This window comes from Cynocephalus volans, chromosome 4, assembly GCF_027409185.1.
Source record: "Cynocephalus volans isolate mCynVol1 chromosome 4, mCynVol1.pri, whole genome shotgun sequence".
NCBI classification, from domain to species: Eukaryota; Metazoa; Chordata; class Mammalia; order Dermoptera; family Cynocephalidae; genus Cynocephalus; species Cynocephalus volans.
In genome coordinates, this window is record NC_084463.1 from 18,863,345 (window position 1) to 18,879,097 (window position 15,753).

Here is a 15,753-nt window from a genome sequence, read left to right on the forward strand (position 1 = left end):
TTGCTTTATGAATAAAGGGCCAACCCGTGGCTCACTTGGGAGTGTGGTGCTGATAAAACCAAGGCCACAGGTTTGGATCCCTATATAAGGACGTCTGGTCAGCTCACTTGGGAGAGCATGGTGCTGACACCAAGGGTTAAGATCCCCTTACCCATCATCTTTAAAAAAAGTTATAGAAATCATGAATGGTATTATGAATCCCTGGAGACCTCAAATGTAATATTGATAAGCATGAAGAGGAAAAAACATTGTCATGTATGAGCAGTGGCTTACAAAAATGAACTAGACCAATACTGTTAATTATTGGAGATTAGTTATGTACATAATGGGAAGATGGACTGCTCTGCTGTGGGCCTAGCCTTAAAATACCCCAATTCACTGTTCAGAATTACAAGTTTACCACTAGGTCTTGTGAATGAACTTTACAAATCCTCAACCATTTCCTTGCTTTAAGCACAAAAAATGGAGGCCCACAGGGCAGTAACTAAGTGCATGTATGGATTCACCCATGTTTCCAGCCAGCTCTGCCAGGGATGTCACCACACAGGCCTCCTGTCTCAAGCTGAAACAAGGAACAGTAAAAAACCCCAAAGAACAAAAAGCTTGTAAGGGACATACTGTTGAATCTCCACTTGAAAAAGGCCACCTCTGTCTGCACTTCCAAGTTCATGGAATTACACTAGTCTCACCACCTCCACCAAGGCCTGTCCAGCTATTAAAGAGTCACACAACTGTATGATGCCAATTTTAAATACAATTTTATTTAAGACATTGCATTTTCCACTTACAATACAGTACTTATAAAGTGCAATGTTACTTCCTTTCTTTGTGCATATGTTCCATATTCAAGTATTGAGAATGCCCAGTAATTTTCTATAGCAGCTCAACTTTAGAACTGCCACAGAATTTGCTACAAATTTGGGTCTTATCAATGTTTTACTTTGTGGAACAATGCTACATCTATCTATACTTGGGTTGGCTTAATCAACCTCTTCAATGGTGGGCCCCGAGGAAGAACCACCAGATGGAGGAGCTCCCCCGCCAGGGAAGCCACCAGGCATTCCTCCTGGCATGCCTCCTGCACTCTGGTATAGCTTGGTGATAATGGGGTTGCAGACTTTCTCCAGCTCTTTTTGCTGATGTTCAAACTCTTCCTTCTCTGCAGTCTGGAGGAGGAAAGGGGAAAAAAAAAAAAAAAAAAAAAACCATTACATTCTTCAAACAGCTGGGACCTTCTTTAAGCCTGATAACAACCCAATGCCAAGAAACGTGGGATAGACTATTAGAACACAGAAGCACGCTATCATATTTAAACAAGGTCCCGGCTATCCAAAATTCTTGGGTCACTCAGACATCCAAGGAAGGTAGTTACCAACACATTGGAATTCTGGTGGAAACCGCGAATGTCTGGACCATTCATCATTGTGACCTTGAACCTACCAATCTGGCTCAGGTTTTTTGCTGAAACACATTCCCTCACCCACCACTTATAAATTACAAACCTGATTCTTATCAAGCCAGTTGATGATTTCATTACACTTGTCAAGAATCTTTTGTTTGTCCTCATCGTTGATCTTGCCTTGAAGTTTCTCATCTTCAACAGTTGCCTTCATGTTGAATGCATAGGATTCAAGTGAGTTCTTAGATGACACCTTGTCTCTCTGCTTCTCATCTTCAGCTTTGTACTTTTCAGCTTCCTGGACCATCCGTTCAATGTCTTCCTTGCTCAAACGGCCTATGAAATTAGAATATCTTAGTTTAAGCAATTTTCTTAAAGATATGAAAATTAAATTCCCTGTTATCTCCACTAACAATTAACTAAAGAGCACAATATTTTGGCAAGATACCCTTAGACAGTAAAACCTGGAATACACAACCTTTATAACACCTCATCAAGACCACATAGTAGTGCCAAGCGTGCCTACTTACCCTTATCATTAGTGATGGTAATCTTGTTCTCCTTCCCTGTACTCTTATCCACAGCAGAGACGTTGAGGATGCCATTGGCATCAATATCAAAAGTAACTTCAATCTGAGGAACACCACGGGGTGCAGGAGGTATGCCTGTGAGTTCAAATTTGCCCAGCAGGTTGTTATCCTTGGTCATGGCACGCTCACCTTCATAAACCTTGGAAGGGAACAGAAGTTACAACAGTGGACTTAAGGTTTCTATGCTAGTTCTAGTCTTGCCCAAATCTCAACTAGGGAAGATTAGTCGCTCAGACATCCAAGGAAGGAGCTTGCCAACACAAGATTTCTGGTGGAAACTACGAATGGTTTTGGAATCCATCATCATAGCAGGACAAGACTTCCCCAAATTTTGTATGACCTCAATAGGCCAGAAAAGACATCACAGAAACATACCTGAATGAGCACACCAGGCTGGTTGTCAGAATAGGTAGTGAAGGTCTGGGTCTGCTTCGTAGGAATGGTAGTATTACGCTTGATGAGGACAGTCATGACTCCACCGGCAGTTTCAATACCAAGGGAAAGAGGAGTGACATCCAAGAGCAGCAAATCTTGAACATTTTCAGATTTGTCTCCAGATAGAATAGCTGCCTGGACAGCTAGTTTAAAAAAAAAAAAAGTTAAAAAGCCTAACACACCTTCCACACATCGTTAACAAATCTCATTCGCTCAGACATCCAAGGAAGCTGCACCATCATTAGCTAAGCTTTTGGTGGAAACTACGAATGTTTAAGAATCATTCATCACAGCGAGTCATGCTCCGACCTCTTTAAAGAGGCTGCCCACTGAGTTAAATCTGTTCAACTAAGATAAGATTCTTACCTGCACCATAAGCAACAGCCTCATCAGGGTTGATGCTCTTATTTAGCTCTTTTCCATTGAAAAAGTCTTGTAGAAGCTTCTGAATCTTGGGGATACGGGTAGAACCGCCCACCAGTACAATATCATGGATCTGAGACTTGTCCAGTTTGGCATCCCGAAGGGCTTTCTCAACTGGGTCTAGGGTGCCACGGAACAGGTCAGCATTCAATTCTTCAAACCGAGCACGGGTAATGGAGGTATAGAAGTCGATTCCTTCATAGAGAGAATCAATCTCAATACTGGCCTGGGTGCTGGAAGAGAGAGTACGCTTAGCACGTTCACAAGCAGTACGGAGGCGTCGGACAGCTCTCTTATTCTCACTGATGTCCTTCTTATGCTTGCGCTTGAACTCAGCAATAAAATGGTTCACCATTCGATTGTCAAAATCTTCTCCACCCAAGTGGGTGTCTCCAGCTGTAGATTTGACCTCAAAGATTCCATCCTCAATAGTGAGGATTGACACATCAAAAGTGCCACCACCCAAGTCAAAGATCAGCACATTTCTTTCAGCTCCAACCTGCCATTAAAAATAACATCACGTAAATTCCTGATGGCTCAAATTTATGTTATAATAGTCCAAATTTGACAAGTAGCACATACCTTTTTGTCTAAGCCATAAGCAATAGCAGCAGCAGTTGGCTCATTGATAATCCTAAGTACGTTAAGACCAGCAATGGTTCCAGCATCTTTGGTAGCCTGGCGCTGAGAGTCGTTAAAGTAAGCTGGCACTGTGACCACAGCATTGGTAACAGTCTAGAAACAAAAAGATTACAGTGTAACTATTGCACTCTGTCCACAAAAAACCCTGCAGTCCCACATCAAACTGTCAATTTGGATGTGCACTTAAAAATTGTAGCAGCTAGTGCATTTTAACTCTGATGAAAAACAAATGGTTGGGAACCATCCCCAACAACTGTAAACTACTGCATAGTTAAACTTCTTTGCCACTTAAAATCCCGAAATATTCAGGTCAAAGAACTAGCATTCAGACTCCAGTTAGGTGGCTCACACATACTGAGCACTAATCTCACCTTCCCAAGATAGGCTTCTGCAATTTCCTTCATCTTTGTCAGTACCATTGACGACACTTCCTCTGGATAGAAACTTTTTGTCTCTCCCTTGTATTCTACCTGGACCTTGGGCCTGCCTGCATCATTCACCACCACAAAAGGCCAATGCTTCATATCAGATTGGACAACAGCATCATCAAACCTACGTCCAATCAGACGCTTGGCATCTGTAAAACGCATCAAACGCAAAGTTTCATTATATCACACCTTTCCAATAAAACCCAAAGTCCATAAATACTCAAATGACAAGATTTATAGTAGAATAAATAGGTTTAACCAACGCATGGGGACCAAAAATTCACCAAGATATATTTTCTAACACTGAAACCCATCTCTCAGTTTTTATCCCAGTAATAGAATAAATACACTGGAAGATAAACACTCAAGTCTCAGTAAATATAACCTCTTATAAAATGTTTCTCTTATTCCTCGGGGCTTTCTTGGCTGCCTCACATTTGATAGATTGAGTTCCTCAAATTTCTTGCCACCTAACCCTCTTAAGTTCATGCCTTAAGCATATGTAATTAGCGACTTACCAAAAACTGTGTTGGTGGGGTTCATTGCAACTTGATTCTTCGCAGCATCACCGATCAATCGTTCGGTATCAGTAAAGGCAACATAACTTGGGGTGGTTCGGTTCCCCTGATCATTGGCAATTATCTCTACTTTTCCATGCTGGAAGACACCTACACATGAGTAGGTGGTGCCAAGATCGATGCCAACTGCAGGTCCCTTAGACATGGTTGCTAAAGAGAAAAAACCACGTGGTTTGAAAAGCTGCTTAAACACTTAGAAATACGAGTTTCCTACGTAGAACAGAAAAACCTAGCCATATTATACACGTGCATATATACATCACACTTAGTATCTCTCATCTGAGGTAACCACGTGGGAGGTTCCCAGCAAGTCATGCTGCAGTAAGGGTTACCGTGCCAACCACAGCAGAGCCCGCCCCGGGCCGAGAACCATCCATCCTGAGGGTCTGCAATGTTGCTGAGCACGTGGTCAACTCCGAGCTGAGCCCTCTCCCCACCTTGCCAGAACCCTATGCTCCTGGAGTCAACGCGGCTGTTTCTTTAACGACTCCAAGAAGCACCCCCACGTTGGGTGCATGCCAAGGACGGTTTCCTCTAAAAGCTTAAGTGAGACTGGCCTAAGCAGGAAACTGCGCTAAGCGGAAGAAAGGCACTGAGTCCACTTCCCCGCCTGCCCCCAAGGCGGGTGCCGCACCCCTCCCCCACCTCAAGGGTCGCAGCGGGGCCTGGGTGGAGATGGCGCCGCCCTAGGCCGCTCTTCACGCTTCTGGACCCTGCCGACTGCAGCCGAGGGCCGCTGCCACCGCGCCTAAAAAATTAAGCTGCCTAACCGGGATGGAAGGTTCACCGAGCACTCCCCCAACGAAAAGGCTACAAGGCTCTTCAGGCTGCAGGAAGCACACTGGGCTGAGGCCCAGGCTGCACAGCGCCCACCAATTCTCTGAGTTTCCCCGACCAACCACCAACGGCTTAAGAAAGAGAAAAATCTTACCCTGTGAAAGCGCGGTTCAGCTGGCGAAGAACACAAACACACACCCAAACTGCCGCCGCCTTCAATGAGACCCGTTTCCGCCCGCCACCCAGTCTCTTATACCCTGTCTCAGAACCTTCCAGAAGGGGCCCGCCCCTGCCCGCTGCCCGTCATGGCCCACTCGGCCAATGAGCGCCCGGCCACCTCTACAAGCTCCAATGACGAACCCTGCTCCACTCTCAGGCTCTCCCCCTCCCGCCCCCGTCCCGCCCCTCCTCGCGATGACGCACTCACCGCAGCGTTCTGGAACTTTCATGCTCGCCCCCGCTCTCCGAACGGCCCCGGGGAAAGGGAGGGTGAAGTCCACAAAGCCCGCGCGCGGGAGTCCTCGGTCACCCCAGGTGGGGGAAGGGCGCTTCCGCTTCTGCGCATGCGCCCCGCACCTGCGCGGGCGGGAGGGAGCGGAAGGAGGAAGTGAAAGAGGGGCGGGCAGACCTGGAACTAACCAACGACAGCACCGCTAGCCGCGATCTTGGCCCGCGCGGAACCAGAGGAGGAAGAGCGTGGGGTCGACAGGGAGGGGAGTCCAGGAAAAGAAGACGGAAGTGGAGCGAGGACAAAATGGCTGCGAAGGTTGTTGCTCCCCTCCCCCACCCTAGTCCTCAATCCTTTTCCGTCACCCCGCACGGGCTCTCTAGGCGCTCCCGAGTTCCGCATACCCACATTTGGTAGCTAGCGTAGCTTTGGGCTGGGGCTGACCCCGAGGGGCTGAGGCGAAGTTTTTGGCTTCAGGGCGCTGCTACCGTATCTTGCTCAGGGGCACCTAGATGTGGGATTGGAAGGGTCTGGCCTCCGCTTCAGCGCCGGGTGGGGCAGGTTAGACCGGCAGGCCCCCAGCACTCTCTTTTCGCTATGGCAGCGGTTGGCCGGTAGCCCCCGACGCACAGGTGTGAGGGGTCCAACCTCTCAACGCACCCCAGGACACGATCCTGTGTCTGAACCCTCGGCGAAATAGTCAAACCCGGTTCTCGGAGCCCATAGCCCTGTTCCCCTTCTCACCTCCCGCCGAGAACAGATTCGACTTCTTGGCTCAGCCCCTCGCCCACTGCCCAGGCCCCACACTTATGTGATTTGTAATAGAAACAGTGAAAAGGTAACGACTTTTCCTGTGCGTTAGGAATCCTAGGTTTCGGTAGCCCTGTGTCCTTGATTTAGACTTTCTGAGATTTATTTCCAGTGGCTTGAGGTAATATTTTTCCTGCGTGACTTCTGTGAAAAATTAAGTGACAGGCTGTGCGAAGGTTGAGCTAGTGCCCTCGGTGGTGCCTAGAATTTTAAGTTGTGAGGTATGGCGGCAGGCATTTGGGCCTGTTTCATTACCTGGCAGGCTTTCTCTGTGTCCTTTCATTCAAACAGGCAGGGCAGCTTTTATTCCTATCTAGTAAATAAGTAGGTACAGATGGGTGAAAAGATTTTTTAAGGTTACATTAAGAGAACTTTTAGAGGCGGGGCTGGAATTAGAAGGTCTCCAGACAGTGCGAAGAAGGCTGTCAGAAGAATAAGGACACCTTGTCCTTGTCAAAGCCAGTAAAGCCTGGAGACAGACTCAAACATATGAAGGAAGAATTTTCTTTTCATATTTGCCTTTTGGGTGGGAATGATGGCCTGGAGTCCCTGGAGGTCTATATACTTGGCTTCTCCCCATCTCCCAAGAAGTTAATTTTATACAATGCTTTTATGATATACAAAGTGTTTTCATTTTTTCCCCATTAATTACCAAAACAGCAGTTCTCTGAGGTGTATATTATTCATCCTCTTTATTTTTGTTTTTGGCGGCAAGCCGATAAAGGGACCCAAACGAGTGGCCTTAACGTTATTATTCATCATTGTATTAGGAAAATAATGAGGCCCAGAGATATTTGTGGGAACATAAACAGCTGGCTGAGCTAGAGTCAAACCTAATTCTTTTGATTCTAGATTCTTTGGTCTTTTTTATTAGTTACACTGTAGTATTATTTCCTTTCTAGGAGCACACTTAACTCCAACTCCAGGAAGAGGAAGATGTGTACTGTTGGCCGCTCCTTTCAATTGCTTTGGTATCTGCAAACTTCCTTTTCACTGAAGAGCTTGAAGTCCCAGTTTAACAAGTGCAAGTTCTGAACCACACTCTGCATTTTGCATTTTTGTAATTAACCAGTGAACTATACACAACATTTTAGTCATTGAACTAGTGGAAAATAGAACTGGGGCCCAAATCCACTGGTCTGGGGTATCCCATCCAATAGCAGTGATTAAAGAAGCAGAACAAATGATCTTGTGTTTCTGGCCACTCAAAATGTGTTCTAGGACTTGGACTATGTTCTTATTAAATGGAATGATTCAGAGTTTATATATTTAAAGCTCAGAATATAGTGAATGCTCTGTCTCCACTTCTTTAAATGCACAAGGTTTTAGACAGCATGTTTATTCAAGATATAAAATTAAAGTTTGGGTGCACAGGAATACAGTGGAGGAGTCTCGAGTCTAGGGCTTCTGATTGGGGTATAGGATCAAGGTTAACATTTTTGCATGCCTATCACTTGCCAAGCACTGTTCTAAGTGCTTTGCATATATTACCTCATTTAATTATCACTGCAAGTCTAAGATTTAGCAACTGTTTCCATCCCGATTTTGTAGATGAGGAAACGGCACTGAGAGATTAAATGATTAAGCCAAACCACAAAGTTAGATTGTGGAACCTGGATTTCAAATCTGTCTGGCTACAGTGTCTGTCCTCTTAAAACATCTGCTTTCTGCTGTCTAAAACACCAACATTGGGCTAGCTGGGTGGTTCAGTTGGTTAGAGCATGGTGTTACAACACCAAGGTCAAAGGGTTCAGATCCCCATAGTGTCCAGCCACCAAAAATAAAAATAAAAATAAAACACCAACATTGGTGTAAAGGTGAATTCATATTAAAATGAAGATTAGATTGTGTGACTTCTAAAAGTCTCATAATCCTTAACTCTATCAGACTGATCTGCCTCAGGAGTTCCTTGTCAGTATTAGTATCCATTCTTATTTTATATGTCTATTTATTGTAAACACCATGGGAGAGTGGAAGGACCAAGGAGTTTGGAGTGAGAACTGAATTAGAATTCAAGCCATTTACAAGCATTGTGAAGTATAGATAATTTCTTCAGTTTCCCTTTCTGTAAAACATTGCCTTCATGGTTGTTGTGAGAATTAAATAAAATAACATGTAAAATGTCTAATGCTTTGCCTGTCCTTGCAGTTATTTCCCTTATTCCCTAGGATTCTTAAGTCTGTAAGTATCAGAGGGTCCAAAGTCTTTTATCAAATTTTCAGACATGCAAGACCCATAACACATTAACAGCTTCTGTCTTCTCCCTTAACACTCAAAGCTAGTCTAATAACGAAAAGATTAAGAAAAACAGACTAGCATGCTCAGTTTATGGTGTGGGTGCAGATAGAATTTGAATTCAGAAGAAACAAGTCATTTTGGAGATAGTTACTACATAGAGTCACCAACTTCTTCCCCAAGAAGTTAGGAGAAAGGGAAGAAGACCCTGTAATGGGTCAGTACAGAGTAAGAAGGAACAAACTAAGATTTTATAGAGTCATTGCTTTGCTGTATAATTACTGGTAATTATTGAGATAAGAGTATTAGGGTACTGTTAATTGAAAAAACTTCTAAACAGATTGAGTTGCCATAATTCATTAAGAAAAATGCAAATAACAGGTTAATAAACCTGGGGTAGACAGCCCTTTGAGTTCTTTCTCTTTAAAAAAAAGGTTATGGTTTAGAATTTAGTTAGATAATTTGGGCTGGCCAGTTAGCTCAGTTGGTTAGAGCATGGTGTTATAACACCAAAGTCAAGGTTTCAGATCCCACAGCTTCCAAAAGAATAAATAAAACAAAATAATTAATTGGGTAGTATGTATTAGAATTATGTGGTGCAGTGTTACTAAATATGCATTTAAAAAAATTATTAAACATACAAGAATGTTGAGCTTATAGTTCCTTGCTTCAAAACCTCTGATATTAAAAACAACCCTTCTTGGACCTAGTGACATGACTAAAAGATGCATTGTATGCCCTGATTGCCCAAAGACTTGAGTGTATTTACTGCATTTCATCAGGGAAATTTGAAACCAGAATGAGTTAAGCTGTTATTAATATTTTGACTTTCTAACTGCAGCCAGCTATAAATTATAAGGAAATTGAGGCTCAGATAGATCAAATACTTTGTTTAGGATTCCTAGCTGAACCTGAAGTTTTCAAAATCAGATCTACTTTATTCCGCAGCTTCTACTTTTAGGCTAGATTGCTTACCTTTTTGTTAATTTTAAACTCCTTTTAAAAAATCATCTTGGTTAGCCACTGCACTGTGGAGAGGAGTTGCTGTATAAATTGTGCTCCTTATTGGTTATGCTCTTTATTTTTTATTAATTGAAATCTTTATGAGAGATGCTTATAAGTAGCAAAACTGATTGAATTTTCCTTTTTCATAACTTTTTCATCCAGAAGTAGTAACAAAAACAAGATTATAAAAAACAAGAGAGAAAAAGCTCCAAATAATTATAAACACAATTACTAATAAATATGGGGTCTCTGAAGTGTTTGACCTCTATAAACATTTTTAATAAGTTGATATGCCCTTATCTTTGTAGAATCAACTGTACCTATTATTTTGTAGTCTCAATGCAGTTTATCTTGTTGCCTCTCAAAAGACCTGACAAACTAAATTTCTTATCGTTGGTGTGTTCAAGATACTTTGTGCTTAACATTCAACAAAAATTATATGTTACAAGATTTAACCCCATCATTACTTTACCATATAAAAACATCACAGGCAGATATGAAGTTGGAAATTATATCCAAATTTTCAGAAAACTAAACGATTTGGACTTATTTAACTGAATGAACTAAGTGTGTCCCAGGTATGGTGAAAAGCTTTAGAGCAAGGAAGAAAGCAAAGAGAAGGGAAAATCCATAGTGTAGCGTGTAGGTTTGAGGATTTCAGGAATGAGAATGGCGATTAATCGAGATATGACAGTTCTGATAGAACATAATAACATCCTGGCTGTGCTACTGACTTAACCTCTCTGAGTCTTAGTTTTTTAATTTGTATAATAAGAGTATAAATATATCCATATAGGGTTGGTGTGAGTATGAAATTGAAACAAAATATATAATGTACTTTAGAGTGCCTGGTACATGATAATGGTTCATTAAGTGATAATTGCTATTATATTATGATGGACCTCTGTGAAGTTTTTTCCAGATTTATTTGAACCCCTTTTGTATGCTTCTCTGTTGGCACTTCACCTTGGCACAGAATAATTGTTTGGTAATTATTATTTGTTAACTTTGATAAAGTCTTTAAGGACAGCAATTCTGTCATCTCTTGGTATATTACTTATACTTAACATATTGCCAAGTGAGAGAAAAAAGTAGTTGGTATACATGTGACTGAAATCTATAAATAATACATCATATTCAGTCCGAGTACTTCTGTTCTATTGGCAAAAAGCTGATAAACAAATTTCCACTGCAGGTTATGTGAGCTTCAGCCTCTCCTACAGTATCACCTTTACTTACTTATTTTTCAGTTGAGATACAGATGCATCTATATTAAATATTTGGTTTTTGTGATGCTCAAACACAGTCCCAATTGCAAGGCAACTTGGAAGTTAAAATTGAAATATAAGCAGCTTAACACCAGAATGAAACAAAATTGTATATGTCTTTTTGCAACAGCAGTTCTGAAAATGTTTTTATATAGTGTAACGACAAAGGCATCAACTTCGTTATTTTACAAATTTAAGTTTGGCTTATATATTTTATTGAAATGGTTACTTTCTAAACATCCGTATCATTTCATCTGCATCTTCTTCCTACAAACATTTTCTCTTCTACCATTTAGTTATTTTATCCTTTTGTTTGTTTCATATTAAAAATCAAATTTATTTGACTTGCAAAGTCAAGGGAATATGGTTTGGAATAAGTAGTGCCTTTAACTTTATCTTAAGCCCAGAACCTGTCATATCTGGACCCAAATGCCTGACTCAAAGAGAATTGGCACTATCATTACCAAGACTTCAGCACCTTATCTCTCAGAATCTTCAATTACTTCTCAGCTCTTAGCATAATCTGTTTTGTGCATTTTTGTAGATTTCTTTTGTAAATAGGTTTCCAGAATAATTTAGATATTTAACTGGTATTTTAGTCTTCTGATAACTAATGTTTAAATAATCTAACCCTTCTTTTCATGCAAAGGAAACTGATTCCTGCTTTCAAAGGCATAGGCAGGCAACCTTAGGTTCAAAGGTAATAAATAATGATAAGAGAAAATTGCTAGTGATATATGGCTGCAGCCCCCATAATGTACTTGTTGGGCTCAGGTATTCTAGGAATGAGAATTCTCAGAATTACATAGCAGAAGTGATAACGTTGCCTGGATACACACTGTCTGTAGAATAAAAATGTAGTCAGAGGAAGGGGTTTTATATCTTACAGTGAGACAGTATTGGTATAAGAAGCATTCCAAATATGTCATTCTTCTTAAATTAATTGCAGACACTCTTTATGTTACTTCCTCAATGTCTCTCATTTCTCACCTTTTTTAGAGGAAGACATAGCTCAGTTTAAAGCTTTTACCCAAAGATAATCTCCAAGGGACTTTAAAAAGAAATGTGTTTGCACTATATGAGAACACTATTTTGAGAATTAAATGTAGGATTGAAAAACTAGAGACATGGGGCAGAATCCTTGGTCAGCCTTTTCCCTTTAAGCATCTGATTCCCATTTTAGAAACAATGCTTTCATCATTATATTCAGCATTACTTTTTCTTTCCTCTAGCCTGCTTTCCTTTTCATAATAAATATTCTGCTCTTCCAATGGTGATCAGTTGACATTTGTGCTAGGATACTTGAAGGGCTATTTCAGGTTTAGCATTCATGCCATAATAATCATAGTAGTCAAAACTATTAAAAAGGCAAGTTATTGGAGCCTGCTGCTTTCTTTTTATTTCTCAGACACCCCTCTTCTCCCATGTATCAGTTCTTCCAGTAGTTATCCTGGTGAATCCTTTCTGCTAATTCTTTCCAAGATGCTGACAACTAAAATGTTAACAGGCTCTAGCCCAGCCCTCTCTGCCACCCACTAATTATTCTCGCCATCTCTTCCCGAATGCTAGTTCCTTTTCCTTCCAGCCCAGACCTAGACTTCCTTGGAGGCTGAGGCTGGGAAAATACTGAATTTCTTTCTGTTTCACCCTTTTGGGAGGGAATAATGATGGCACATACTTGTAATACCTCTAGGAAATATTGGTATCCTCTGATCTTTTCAATAACATAAGGCCTAGAATCATCAAAAGTCCCAGGTTTACATCCTTCTAAAATGAAAGTAATGAAAGAAGCTCCAAGTTTGGTCCAATACTAAACTTCCTTATATGGCCCCCTTACATATGAAGAGAAAACTGATCTAATCTCCCTTTCTAATCTAGTAAATCTTGAAATTCTGGTTTCACATATTCTCAGAAAGAAGAGGCTATAATGGTATGACAGGTCATCTTTTAGTGTCTTTGGAAGATCTCTTTCTCTAAGACATATTTGTAAGGACATTGTTAAATGGACATGTAGTGAGTGTTTTCTTCCTTCACAGATATCCAGCAGGGAAGTCCTTAGAGGCATCTGATTTGAGGGAAAATCCACAATTGCTCCAGTATATACTTTTTTTTTTTTGGCGGCTGGCCAGTACTCCAGTATATATTTCTGTTTGTCAGCAATCCTCTGAATATCATTAAGATGGAAAGCTTTTCACAGCCTGCTTGTCACACATTTTGGACTCCTTTTTTTAGTTCTTATTTTAGGGTTTAATATAAGTAGGAAGATTAGTAGTAGACAGTGGTAGAAACGCAGTCATTCTTCTCCATCTCCCACTATTGAAATCCCCTTGAAATTATTTTCCAAACCTTATGACAAATGAAGTCAAATCGCAATAGAAGAGACATGTTTCCTTTCTAGGAGTTTCTTAGAAGCAATTAGCCCAGTACTTGGTGCATATAGGTGTTAATATAAGGCTGTGGGTTCTGCTTGACTATATGAATAATCACAATAATCCAGTAGGTTTGCAGAAATGCATAGAAAATTTACAAACAACATCCCATTTCTTCCTGACAACGGTGAATCCAAAGCATTGATACAAAACATCCCTGCTTTCCCCACTCCGGTCTAAAGGCACTGCGAGATGCCTTTTTGGAGATGATCAGTGTACATCCTTTTGCTTGTTCGGTGTCATATAAGGAAAGTGCTCATCTGTATCTGTTCCATGCAATGCTGACTGCTACTTAAATCTCTTATCTGGTTGGAGGGGGTTGTGTGGCTGGTGTCTGAGCTCCAGTGACTAGAAGAGTCCTAAGACCCCAACTCCTGGGAAAGCATTGGAGTCAAGTCCATTCTAGTTCAGAAAGCTTGGAAGGCTCTGCTGTGGCTGGGGATCATGCTGGGTGTTGTTTCTGCTTTGGTCAGAGTGGCATGGTGGACTTTCTTTGGCTCAGAACTTCTCACCTCTGGCCCCACTAGGCTGTATGCCTGGGTGGACAGTCCTGGCTGGGGTGCTGCTTCGGTTGACAGTGTCCGCTGGCTGCGGGAGGCACTATTTGCCGTGGAGCGAGTAGAGGCAGAACCAGAGCGTGAGCTCCGAGAGCCTGAGGAAGAGGAGCTAGGTTTCACAAGGCGGGCTTTTGGGGCTTCAGCATCTTCTCTGAAGAGAAAAAAACAGCAAAGAAAACTTTAATACTGGTAGGACTATGATAGTTTCCACTATGGTTGCCTCTTTCTGAGGTTTCCCAATGAATTCATCAAGCCGTAAATGTCAAATAGTACCATTGGAAAGCAGCCATTTAGGGAAATGGGTACTTCTCATTTCTTAAGACTCAATGCTTGGCTTAGGCAAATATTTTGTTAGCCCAGAGGTCAACCCTGTTACACTGGGGAGAGTATGATCTCACCACTGAAATGGTCTAAACAGCACTCCAGTTTAGGGTTTGTTTACATAAGCCCTTTCATGGCTCATTGGCTATACCTGTTCTTGGTTGTATGCACTTTATAAATGGAAGTTAATCAGAAGTAATGTAAAGTTGAAATTTTAAGTCTCTGAGGAGAGTTACTTTCATAATAAAGTCAAGATAAACCAGACCTTTTGTCCTTAGGCTGGAACTTCCTACCTACCAGAATAATCCTTTTAATAGATTCATGATTAGAGGAAACTGGGGATATTTACACTGACTGAGCATCATGGAGCTGGCCCTAGAAGAAGCCCAACAGAAGTGGGGATCTGAGGAGGTTTACCGAATTTCATTAGGTCTCTCTTCTTCCTCATATCTTTCTTTGTCTTTCCTTCGGATTAGCAGCCACACCAAGAGGAAAATCAGCAGGGCTCCAGCCACTACGCCTGTTACTGCTCCTGCAACCATGCCGATGCTTTGTACATCTATTTTCTCAGAAGCAAAAGCACAAGTAAAACCAAACATAAGCTAGGAAATACATGAACGCAACATGAGTCATGGACAGAATGAATACTGTTAGGTCTTTATATCTGTCTTCCTGAGTAGTACCCCATTACCCTTTCTTGTTGCATGACTATCTCTCTTGATATTTTTGTAATTGTAGTTAGTGAATCACAGACTTCACCAGCAGTTGGCCCAGATTTTAGTGAATGTCTTGATTGGTTTAGATGCTAAAAATGGAGCTGGGAGAGTTACTGTATCATGTTCAAAGATTTGATAGGACCCTAATAGGATGACGTTTGGATGGTCCTCTGGCTCTGCCAACTTCCTTGCTAACTTCTCTCTTCTCCCACAAGTAAAATAAAAAGCAATATAACCTACAATGTTAGACTCTGTGTCGTATTTGCCATTGGATCCTAGAAATTCAGAAGTCAAGGTAAATGTGATTTACACATTAGTAACACACACTTTTTCATTCATGCACCAAATATTTATTAAGTGCCTACCCTGAGCCAGGCACAGATCTAGGCACTGGTGAAGACAGGCAAGGTTTCTGCTTTTGTTGAGTTTACGTTCCATAAGGAAGAAAGCAGATGGTAAACAACTAAAGATAGTTTCAGGTAATGGATAAATTCTGTGAAGGCAAAAGTGTTTGAGTGATATTTTAGATGGGGAATGGGTACCCACTTAAGTTTGGGTAGTCAGGACTCTGAGGAGGTGACGTTTGAGTTGAGATATAAAAGACTATCTTGTGATGTCTAGGAATAGAGAATTCCAAGCAGAAGAAGTAGCAAGTGTGATGAATGTGAGTGAATCTGGAGCATAGTGAGCAA

At 41.5% G+C, this 15,753-nt stretch overlaps 2 protein-coding genes and 1 non-coding gene across 3 annotated transcripts in view; all 3 read right to left on the reverse strand.

Annotated features, from left to right (window-relative positions):
* Positions 1-739: 739 nt before the first annotated feature.
* HSPA8 (heat shock protein family A (Hsp70) member 8) lies at positions 740-5,529 on the reverse strand. The gene is made up of 9 exons (XM_063094301.1): positions 5,427-5,529; positions 4,436-4,645; positions 3,861-4,066; positions 3,430-3,582; positions 2,791-3,346; positions 2,365-2,567; positions 1,930-2,128; positions 1,503-1,735; positions 740-1,166 (listed from the first exon to the last, which is right to left on the reverse strand). The coding sequence occupies exons 2-9, from the start codon at positions 4,638-4,640 to the stop codon at positions 981-983; spliced, it is 1,941 nt and encodes a 646-aa protein (XP_062950371.1). The 5' UTR covers positions 4,641-4,645; positions 5,427-5,529; the 3' UTR covers positions 740-980.
* LOC134377397 (small nucleolar RNA SNORD14) lies at positions 2,634-2,720 on the reverse strand. Its single transcript, XR_010023446.1, has one exon. It is a non-coding gene; the product is annotated as a small nucleolar RNA SNORD14 (small nucleolar RNA).
* A 7,333-nt stretch (positions 5,530-12,862) lies between the features above and the next one.
* CLMP (CXADR like membrane protein) overlaps positions 12,863-15,753 on the reverse strand; it is a 99,637-nt gene continuing 96,746 nt past the window's right edge. Inside the window, exons 6-7 of the mRNA XM_063093746.1 lie at positions 14,763-14,904; positions 12,863-14,175 (exon numbers count right to left, since the gene is read on the reverse strand). Of these exons, the coding sequence (XP_062949816.1) occupies positions 13,875-14,175; positions 14,763-14,904 (443 nt within the window). The 3' untranslated portion in view covers positions 12,863-13,874. The remainder of the gene's footprint in view (positions 14,176-14,762; positions 14,905-15,753) is intronic.

Bases quoted from the DNA above. Each gene is read 5' to 3' on its own strand.
- HSPA8 (XM_063094301.1), bottom strand. From the start codon at position 4,640: ATGTCTAAGGGACCTGCAGTTGGCATCGATCTTGGCACCACCTACTCA. The intron at 2,129-2,364 runs GTATGTTTCTGT...TTCCCTTCCAAG, and splicing joins AGCCTGGTGTGCTCATTCAG to GTTTATGAAGGTGAGCGTGC. The intron at 1,167-1,502 runs GTTTGTAATTTA...TTCCTCCTCCAG, and splicing joins ACTGGCTTGATAAGAATCAG to ACTGCAGAGAAGGAAGAGTT.